We start from the raw sequence: 10,554 nt of genomic DNA, 5'->3' as shown, positions 1-10,554 counted from the left end.
TTAATTTGATTGGTCAATAGGTGGCGAGGCGGTTCATCCCCTCTGAAAATCAGGAGGGGGCAAGTTTATGATTGGTTAGTAGATGGAAAAAGTTCTAGTCAGCGTGTAATTATGTGTAACTCTTTATATGTTTAGCATTATTGATTTTTACAGTAATGATCCACCGTACATTAAGGTTCGCTCCTTGCTGGCGACGAATTAGGAGCTCCTTGCCGGAGGGAAGGAGGGAAAAATGATGGCCGACGCGGCCACAAGCTCTCGCCGGTCGCTGTGTGATTGGTTGTAGTCCACGACGACTGATGTTGGAGTCCGTTGAACTGTGCGTGAGAGATCGAGAAGAGAATGGATACAGGTTTCACCGCCAGAAAGAGCGATTCAGGTGAGGTCCCCATCGACGGGCACCTCGGAACCATGTCCGCTATATCATCCCGTGAACTCATCCAACAGTGCATTCATGGCTTGTATTTTTGTAGCCATTAAAGACAGTATAACTGAGCCTAAACCGAGCTCTCTCAGCGATTAGCGTTTCCAGCCGTCCGTCTTCGCGATCTGGTCGTTTCTGGCCGTTAGATTCTGTGTGCAAAGCTATCTGTCCCGCAATCTGTGTAAATATGGCCCAGCTGTCCTATGGGCTGCTCCTCCGGAGGCCGAAACGAAGGCCTGTGGTGCATTGGGCCGTCCGCGAGCCGCTGGCCCATTCCAAAGATGCTGGGCTTGGGAGGCGTACGAGCGACCGCGTTAGGTCAACCCTAATCGAATCCCGATCGAGGAGCAACGGAGCGACCGCATACTCCAATCCCATCCACCCCCGATTCAGTCGATTCCAAAAAAAGGTCCAGATTCGAGGCGCAGCGGGAGCGACCGCGTCAAATTCATCCAGTCCGGATTCGAGGCGCAGAGAGGAGACAACCCATCCAGTCTGTCCCGATTCGAGGCGCTGCGGACCGACCGCGTCGAATCCATCCAGTCCGTGAATCGCCATCCGGCCTTCCGGCCCTCCGGCTGTTCGTCTCATGAAACTGCTTCCCGGGGGTTTCAAGGAATTAATCACTCTTCAGTTTCTCTCCAAGCATTCAAATGATGTCCTGGCTCTTTGTGCGCCCCTCACGGTCATTAATGGATGCCTGGCTCTTTGTTTCTCATTCTTCTGCTGTGTATATATGCTTCCTCTATGCTCACTCTTGTAACTCCGGCGACAGAACATCCATCAGCATGTTCTCTTGTAGGTTCCCCTCTATCTTTATTTTTTATCATCCATGAACGATTTGTTTCTTCCACCCAACGATTACTTGTATCCTCCTAATCTAAATTTTGTACAGGTATTGTTCATACTGGGAGGTGGTCAATTGATTCGGCCAGATATTGGAAACTGGCTCTCACATTTTTTTTATTTCTGCAATTCTTCTGGACAGGTAATTACTTCACGTGGACTACCAGATTTTATCGTTTCATGTTTTACCATCCATGTTTTTACAGCATATAAGATTACTCATATTTCTGTGTTGTTCATACCATGGTTCTATTTGTTGATGTACGCAAAAGAATGTAGCCATACTGTTATAAGGGGGGGGGGGGGGGGGGGGGGGGGAGCCTCAATATTTTCTTCTTCTATGCAGAAATGAGCAAAGCCCAATAATCTTGCAGATGGTTGGAAGTATGTGTGTGGATTTTCAAGACTCGGTGCAGGCTTTGCATCATTACAAGCATAAGGTGAGTTTCTTTCTAGATTAATATTGTTAAGAGAATATGAATCAAGGTGCAAGGAATTCCAATCCGAGATACCTCAGATATATGCCTTATAAAAGTACAAAAGTGAAACTTGTCAGTTCTTGAAAAGCTAATACTGAACAATTTGCTCACGTTTTTTGGCCTTCCATGTAAATGCAGAATTTACCTTGAGGGATGTTCATGTGCACATCTTTCTAAATTACATAATAAAATGGAGGATAAATGCCTCTATTTTTTTTCCATATCATGCACGAATGGGTAGCAAAAATAAGCTATTTAGTGTTTAGTCACACATAAATCTAAATAGGTAATTGATATCCCTCTTCTATTTTCTCCATACCATGCACCAATGGGTAGTAAAAATATCCATCAAATCTGTGTGAACAGTGTTATGTTCCCATTAATAAAGATTTCACCATCAGAGACAAAACAATCAGGCAATATAATAGCACAGTACAATGGACCTATTCCAGCTACACAACCAAAAGAAAAGTTTGCTGGTGCGTTTGCAGATTTAGCTTCACTGCAGGCAGAATGCAGCTTAGTTAGAAAACAGGCCTACCTACAGGGAGTGGGACTGGCTCCTGTGGATTTTTGATAAAATGAGAGACAACTGAGAGCTGCCTGTGGAGTCAAGGACTCTATGTAGTTCTTCATGCAGCTTAATTTGGACTAACCTCACTCTCAGTAGATTCTGCTATCATCTCTGAAATCATGACATTCGCATTATTTACAGAATTTTGGTTTTGTTCGTTTCCATTTGTATGATGTTAATGTATGGGAAATTTAATCTTTTCAGGCAAGATACACTTGGGTTAATCTGCGGGCAGTGAAGTTAGCAAATCATTGGAAGAGTTAAGTGCAGTCTGTATCTCATTTTTTTCTTATAAGGGAAGGCATCACAGCATAAAGTAAATAAGTGCAGACCATCGGACATGCAGTATTGTTGTTCTTTTCAGTGATCTCCGTTGTGTCCGTGATCAGATTTGTGTGCATAAAGAAGTGCATTAACCTGTAACATGTGTTCGTCACATACTTTTGGCAGGGGAGGGGCTATTTTAGTTACGACAGGAGGGACAACAAGCAGGAAGAGTTGGGCAACTAGAGTGCTAGATTCAGGGCAAGTTTGCCTAAGCACTTTTATTAGTTCCATTGATAATACCAGGACCGGAGAACTGAAAGCCCTTGTAGATGCAAGCGATGTGCTATTAAACCAAAAAAAATTGTTTGAACAACATAATACTGTCAGATAGTTCGCGAGGTCGATTTTCACATGATTTCTAACTTCTTAATTCGGAGTTTTTTGCAGGAGCAAGCCTAGTTAAAAAAGGCGCGCCTAAGCAAGCGCTTAAGTGCGCCTAGGCTCTAGGCGATAGCAAAACGCCTAGCGCATAATTGTGCTTAATCTGCTCATAAGCATGCGCTTTGATCAGAAAAGCGCGAGGCGGTGGTAAAACGCACAATTAACGCCTAGCGCTTTTTTGAACTAATAAGATTGACAGCGGCCTTTTGGATTGCACGCTTAATAAAACTTCGAGCTCAAGGCCTTCGATATTTGTGAAGTTTTCCAGGAAGAAGATTGACTGTAGCATCTTGGAGTGCACTGATATTAATAAATAAACCCTTCAATATTTCTGTCGCCCAAAGGCTATAAGTTCTGTAATTTACCCAAATATTTAGCATTTTCTCTACCTAAATATGAGTGTACTGTTTCAGATCATATATTCCCAGTATTACTAAGACATTATGTGAAGTTATTTGTTCCGTTCCAATGCTACTTTTTGCAAATCTTTGAATGTGCCCTTCCTTCTATGATGTACTTGTTGCACTCATCTGAAAGCTCGCTCTTTCATTTACGTTTTCAGTATAATGAATCAGGCACCTTGAATCTGATTTGTCAAATGTAATCTTACATGAGAAGAGGTGTGCCTAAGTAGGAAAAGAAATATAGTTGATTAAAGCAATGATAACCAAACACATTTTTCTCTCCGGTTTGTCCTTCATTGGTGATTTTGTCTCTTTTATTAAAATGACCAAAAAGCCTATGTGAAGCTATAGCTTAATGTGCGAACGAATTTACCCAGACAATAAGACACTACTACAATTGACGTGACAAATTTATTGCATCGTCAATAGTTATAACTGCACATTGTACTAAAAAAAACAAAATCAAACACCATACTGTAGTGATATATAAAGTCCTTCACACGCGTGTGGACCAACTATTATAAGCCTCATGGGAGACACTATCACTTTGTACTAACACATTATCTGTATAAACTAACATGAACTCTGTTTGTACATGAATTTCTAACACTCCCACATAACATTCAAAATAGACGGGCGCGACAACGCGTGCCATCAACGATCTAGTATCTATGGCAGTGTATTGCAGAAGCTAAGCGGCACTGTACGGCGCAGCAAATTGATGTCGACCCCTGTATAGACAGGCGGCCAGCAAGGTCTGCGAGAAGAGGATCTAACTGCTCCTCCCGAGTCCCCCCCCCCCCCCCCCCCCCGCAAGGCGGCTCGGAGGCCCCTCGGCCGGACTCCCCCTCTCCTCCTCCTCCCTCACCGCCGCCCAGGGGCGCGGCCACTCGACCAGGCGAAGCCTTGCCGTTGCCGCCAGCGGCGGGGACTCTGGGTCCTTCCGCTTGTGTGGGGCTGGCGCGGGCCGGCGCCCTCGGGCCGGAGCATGGAGTCGGACCGGACGTCACGACGGGTGGTGGCGACGCTCCGGCGAATCCGTTCCTCTGCGGTAGGCGGCTTTGTGGTCTGATGCGTCGCGGTCATCAAGGACGGCGGCGGCGGCGTGGACGGATCTAGGCCCAGGCGTGGGCCTTGGTCAGTAGATTGCGGTTGGCGCAGTGGCGGGTGTGACACGTCGGCAGCTGGGCGGATCCGTCGGGATTCTACCCTTGTCTGGTCCATGACAGCGCGGGCAACTCCGGGGGAGACCCTAGATCTCCTTGGGATCGAGCGATGGCGGTGCTTTTCCGTCGTAGTCTCTCTTTAGGGCATCGTTTTGGAGTTTGCTCCAGCCGAGGGTACCAATGACGCCGACAGCGCACGCCTGGTGGCACGGCTGCCGGTGAAAATCGTGCCGACTACGGTCATGGCAGACAATGGCGGTGTGTGTGACGTCGTTCCCTGCTCGAGGCATCGTCGTTGCAGTTTGTGTCATCAGGCTCGAGATGCTCCGTGGGAAACCCCAGATCTGTGTCTACCGGATCGGACGATGATGACCTTCGTAGTATCGCTTTCCCTTCTGGGGGCATCGTTTTGGAGCCAGTGATGACTGGAGGGGACAAGAGGAGAAGCGGTGTTACATCTACTGCAGGGCCGACGGTGGATCCCGGCAGCATGGCACTGCGGAGGTTCGGCGATGGGCACGTGTGGACGGATACGTGTAGGATGGTGGCATTGTCTGGCGCTGTGGTGGCGTCGATGACAGGCCAGGCAAGGTCGATGCGTCAGTTCCTGTTCTGGAGATGGACCGGTGGAAGATGGTTGCGACAGCCTCTGAGAGTGCGTCGCTCCGGTCTTGGTATGTGGCTGGGTCGGGGCATCCGGCTTTAGAAGTTAGGCTTTGATGCGATGTCTGTTTGGTATTTGGATCGGATATTCGGCACTCCTTCATCAAGGGGATATGAGTGGCAACAAGTGTTGCATAGATAGTGGCTTTAGGCTTACTGATGTATTACTTTGTATAATCTTTATGAATAATTAATAAAATAGTTGAATGCATCGTTCAAATATAGAGGCCAGGAGTATATCCTCCTTTAAAAAAATGATATCAACCCAAGGAACATGACAGATGGTTGTGCCACCCCTCACCATATTTAAATGCACTAGCAGGCAGAAGCGGGCGCCCATGTAAGTGCCAGTTGTTAGAATTATTTGAACCACTTAATACAGGTACATGTCACATAATAGCAAGTATAATAAGATACAGTCAGCAGGCTATAAGGATTAAACTATTATATCTCTGTTGAGGTGGATGAGAGAGAAGACGAGAGAGAAAGAAAGCGGGTTGTAGGTTAACAGCCGGCTACAATACGGACTCCAAGAAACATTGTGAGAGTGTAAGATGATCCATGCATTTATAAAGCAGTACTCCCTTCGTCCGGAATTACTTGTCAGAGAAATGAATGTATCTAGATGTATTTTAGTTCTAGATACATCCATTTCTATTATTTTTGTGACAAGTATTTCCGGACGAAGGGAGTACTATTTAGCAACTAGCTATTATACATGTTGGCTATTAAATTGACTATGTGAAGTGACAACTTCATATAGCCAGCTGTTGATTATATTATTAACCATGCTCTAAGTGTTTATGGATCTGGAGATAAAGTCAGACCCATGACAAAATATCAGGTAAGGAGAAGGAACACCAAAAGCCTAAAAAAGCAAGTTCTTTAGTGTCCAAATGCCCAGATGAAACTTCACCCTGAAATTAGAATCATAGTGCTACTGGCTCTCATTAAGTAAGATAATTATTCATTCCCTCAAAAAAGTAAGATAATTTTTCATGGGTCACTTTCAAGTAATGACAATTATATACTCCCTCATTTTTAAATATAATGTTTTTAGAGATTTCAATACAGACTACATACAAATGTATATAGACATATTTTAGTATAGTCCTTCCGTGCACACTACAAGGACATGCTGCGGGAGGAGCAGGTCGACAAATTCCAACAGATGTAGGTCAGTGAGGCCTACAACCTCGGTCTCCTTGATGAGCACCAGCACGCGGAGGAGCAACTCGCTGTCGGCATGGCCATCGTGGCAGACGTGTTAGATATACGACAAGCAAATCAACTCGACGAAGAATGAAGAACAAGCAGGGGACACGAGATTTTAACATGGGAAAACCCCTCCAACACGAAGGGGAAAAACCACGGGCGCCAGCCAGTCAAACCTCACTATATCGGGGAGGTTACAAATGCCGAGGATTTAAAACTGATCAACTTATCCCGTGCGGCGACTTACAAGAGGTATATATAACACAGGTGACCTAGGTCAATACTGATCCAAGCCTATCGGCGACGGGCCTCGCTCCGCTCGCTTGTCAGAAGCTAGCCTCCCTCTTTATACTTGAATTTGGAGCATAACATAACAGGATGTGGACGTGGCGGAGTAGTAGGTGATGCTCGAGCCCTGCCGCTCCTCCTGTGACCGCTGGCGGCACCTCCAAAATCAGGCGGAGTTGCAGGCCGCCTACAAGGAGGTGGGAGGATGTCGGAGAATTTTTTTTTGAAAGAAAGGGGGTTGCCCCCCCCCCCTGCCCCATTTTATAGAAAGAAGCAGACAACACCAGACACCAGTTTTACATAATAGCATCCGACTACTACAGAGCAGCTAAATCAGTGATAAAAGCCTAAAGTCAATATAGCAGTTTAGAGGCTAGGAGCATAAACGAAGACTTTTACTTATTACAGAGCACCAACAGAAATGAGAAACGAAGGAGAACGAAAGGAAGATCTTCAGGAATGATCCATCATCTCCAGCGCCCAGTTTTTCAGTTGGTCTCTCCCAGCATCATCTCCATGCGATCCGGAGGAGTTCCCCACGCCGTTTGTCCAGCAGAAGGATGCATCGTAGCAGTAGAGTCGCCTGCCCATCGTCGTAGAGAACTTTCCATTGGTGTAAAAAGCAGCTTAGTTTTGCAAGAATGCACTTCACACTTCTCCATTTGCACCCCTGAAAGCAAAACTCATTTCTTAGTCTCCACAGGCTCCACAAGGCAGCAGTTGTCACCATATTCAAAACAGCATTTTCCTTATGCATATGCCAGAAGGACACAATATTTCCAAAACAAGATATTCTGTCGATATCAAAAGCTTCTGCAACAAATTCCCAAACTTGTTGGGCCACCACACAGTCAAACAACAGGTGTTGAACAGTTTCAAAGTCAGAGCAAAATAAACAGGAAGGGTCTTCAAGTCCCCTCCTTTTCGCAAGATTGTCTCTAGTAAGTATCTTATTGTGAACACATAACCATAGGAAAATATGGATGCTCTGCGGACATAAAATTTTCCACATTTTATCACTAATAGCAGGAACTATCCCACTAAAATTGATTTGTTTATAAAAGGATTTAACCGAGAAAGTCCCATTGGATTCTAAGCCCCAAATCGGGGTATCCACTCCATCCAGGGGAGGATTTTGCTTGATCACATAAACAAGTTGTTCCCAGCGGTTCATACCACGAAGATCAACACATCTTCTAAAGGTTAATTTTAAATCATTACCATCCCACACTTGGGCAACCGTACTGTCAGTTTGGTTACATATACTAAATAAATCCCAAAATTGTACCTTAAGGGAACAACCCCCCACCCACACATCATGCCAAAAACTAATGAGTTTTCTATCGCCCAGTTTCCATCTATAAAAGGTTTTTGCAGCAGCCAGGGCCCAAGTTATGCTCTTCCAAAAGGTAGAGCCCCCTTCACTTTTAGCCCAGAGCAGATTAGGAGAGTTAACTCTGTACTTGTATAAGAGAAGTTTAACCCAATCTGAGTCAGGATTATTAAAAAATCTTTTACCCCAAGAAGCTAGTAAAGCCATATTATACTCTCTAATGTTAGGCACCCCCAAACTTCCAAATTCCTTCTTCCTAGTAATTAGGCCCCAATTAGCCAGGTGGTACTTGTGTTGGTCTCCTATATTTCCCCAAAAGAAATGAGCCATTTGGGAGTTAATGGCATTAATTGCCCACTTAGTAAACTTGATCATAGACATCAAGTAAGCAGGAATGCTAATCACACAAGCACATAGTAATATAATTTTTCCTTTATACTGAGGTATCTCCCCAACCAGCCAGATATGCCCTTAATGATTCTATCAACAATAGGCTGTAAATCCTCCTTTTTTAACTTATCATAGTGCAGAGGCACCCCCAGATATTTAATAGGGAAAGAGCCTTTTTTACAGCAAAATATCTGAGCAAATTCCTTAGCAACTGCATCATCCATATTGATAGTCCTTAGCAAAATATCTGTCGGAGAAAATTTGCGGGTCAGCGTTTGGAGCTGCCCTTATAGACCTTTGCATATATTGACCTGGGTTATGCCAACTTGTGTTGTGTTTCGTAATCAGAGCTGCTGCAATATCTAACACATGGCAACCAGTTCTCAAATTTCAGATTTGAATATCTAACACACAACATCTACTCTACTATGGTTAAAGCTTTCAAAATCTAACTTAAGAAGGGTCTATACTTGTAGAGTACAACAGTGGTGGGAAATCCAAGATGTATTGCATGCATGCAGAGCCTACCAACATCGAGCTAGCTAGCCGGAGTAGATGTCATGCATATATAGAAGTGACCATTCAGTCGCAGCTATCCATGAGTTGGAGTTGGAGGGAATAGCCATGTGACCGGGAAGCCTTTCAACGGCCGCACGGGCGTCTCGAGGAACAACTCGGACCGCCTCGTCCTCATGTCGTAGACGCTGCAGTAGAAGGGCTCCGGTTGTTTCTGGTAGTATCGATGATTGTATCTCCCAGCGATGGCGTCCTCCGTGAAGAAGATACGGTCCCCGGTGTAGAGACAGTCATGCTCGTGCTCGGCGGCGGCGGCGGTAACACGAACCGCTCGGGAGCACCATGGGCCGACGAACAGCATCCGGTGATCGCCCACGCTCCTCAGCCTCGCCCACCGCGACCGCGCCAAGTCCGCCTCGAGCACCCTGAACTTGGTCCCCATCTGCAGCTCGAGCGCACTCCACATCCGACGCCCCCCTATCGTCGTCTGCTCCGCCTTGCTCTTAGGATCCTCCCTGCAGACCAACAGCAACGTTCCGCTGGATTCTAGCAGGTATCGCGGCGAGTCGCCGAGGACCCGGCCCCGGCGGGGGTTACCCATGAGGTGGTCGACCCGTGAAACGGTCGGCTCGCCGGTGCGCCTGTCGGTGGCGATGGACACGGAGAAGAGCCCGTCCCAGCTGTCGAGGGCGTAGAGCTTTCCCTCGCACGAGACAATGTCTTGGAGGTGGCGAAGCTCGTCGGGTGTGCTGGACCACCACGAGGACGCCCCTGGCCGGCACAAGGCAAGCTTGCTATACGTCCATGCCTCGTTGTCATCGACGATCGCGGCGACGAGGTCGTGGGAGCACACCACGAGCTTCAACATATACGGCTTGGGCTCGTCTTGCGGGACCCGGAGAGGCACGTTGGGGGCGTACGTGTCGGAGAGGCCGGGGAGCAGGATGGTGGTGGACATGGAGAAGGGGCTGACCAGCGTATAGGCGCCGTCGAAGCGCTCGAACACGAGCCACTCGCCGCAGGAGCTCTGCGCGTGCGGCAGCTGCCGGTGGCGGTCCAGGTGGAGCGGCAGCGGCCGGAAGGCGGAGCCGGGCAGGCTGTAGAATGTCCGGTCGGGCAAGGCGAGCCATGGGTAGTGCGGGGGCGGAGAGGTCTGGCGCGCAGAGGCGCGCCAGTGTTTGCAGACGGCGGCGAAGCGGACCCGGTCGGCATGGCAAGGGAGGCGGCGGAGCACGACCCCCGCGAGCTCGGAAGGGATGCTCGACCAGCAGCTTGGTGCGCGGCGTGACATATCGGATCGACGAACGAGACAGCCTGCGGCGTGTGTGCCTCTGTACGTCCACGGTCCCTGCCGTGGGAGCCGTATATGTATACGCGGTTGGCATGACACGAGAGTCCGAGACTGTCTCAAAAATACTTTCCAGTTTTTTTAACCAGTTGAGAAGTTTGCCGGCCCGTGCAGCGTTTCATTGTGCGCCAGTTTTGGGAAGAACGAAGGCGGGAGCTCCTAGTTGTTTTTTTGAGGGGTAGTCCTAGCTGGCGCCAGTT

At 47.4% G+C, this 10,554-nt stretch overlaps 2 protein-coding genes across 4 annotated transcripts; one reads left to right on the top strand and one right to left on the bottom strand.

The window, feature by feature from the left end:
* Positions 1-767: 767 nt before the first annotated feature.
* Positions 768-3,005, top strand: LOC125539490 (uncharacterized). Of its 3 annotated transcripts, XM_087532198.1 has the most exons (5): positions 768-1,222; positions 1,320-1,412; positions 1,645-1,710; positions 2,528-2,582; positions 2,774-3,005. In XM_087532198.1, the coding sequence occupies exons 1-5, from the start codon at positions 1,121-1,123 to the stop codon at positions 2,788-2,790; spliced, it is 333 nt and encodes a 110-aa protein (XP_087388324.1). In that variant the 5' UTR covers positions 768-1,120; the 3' UTR covers positions 2,791-3,005. The 3 variants fall into 3 exon arrangements, 1 of the variants encoding a protein (XP_087388324.1); XR_015609792.1 differs by having other exon boundaries at positions 1,617-1,710; positions 2,528-3,005; XR_015609793.1 differs by lacking the exons at positions 1,645-1,710; positions 2,528-2,582; positions 2,774-3,005 and adding an exon at positions 1,543-1,564.
* Positions 3,006-9,082: 6,077 nt separating this feature from the next.
* LOC125533152 (F-box protein At2g26160-like) lies at positions 9,083-10,297 on the bottom strand. Its single transcript, XM_048696909.2, has one exon. The coding sequence runs from the start codon at positions 10,295-10,297 to the stop codon at positions 9,083-9,085; it is 1,215 nt and encodes a 404-aa protein (XP_048552866.2).
* Positions 10,298-10,554: the final 257 nt, after the last annotated feature.

This window comes from Triticum urartu, chromosome 1A (genome assembly GCF_056163025.1).
Source record: "Triticum urartu cultivar PI428250 chromosome 1A, HENAU_Tu73, whole genome shotgun sequence".
NCBI lineage: Eukaryota > Viridiplantae > Streptophyta > Magnoliopsida > Poales > Poaceae > Triticum > Triticum urartu.
The sequence above is the reverse complement of the archived record's forward strand: the minus strand, read 5'-3'. Positions and strand labels throughout refer to the sequence as shown.

Coding starts and splice junctions, on each gene's coding strand:
- LOC125539490 (XM_087532198.1), top strand. CDS start 1,121: ATGCCTGGCTCTTTGTTTCTCATTCTTCTGCTGTGTATATATGCTTCC. Junction 1,223..1,319: donor ATCCATCAGCATGTTCTCTT/GTAGGTTCCCCT, acceptor AATTTTGTACAG/GTATTGTTCATACTGGGAGG. Junction 1,711..2,527: donor TGCATCATTACAAGCATAAG/GTGAGTTTCTTT, acceptor TAATCTTTTCAG/GCAAGATACACTTGGGTTAA.
- LOC125533152 (XM_048696909.2), bottom strand. CDS start 10,297: ATGTCACGCCGCGCACCAAGCTGCTGGTCGAGCATCCCTTCCGAGCTC.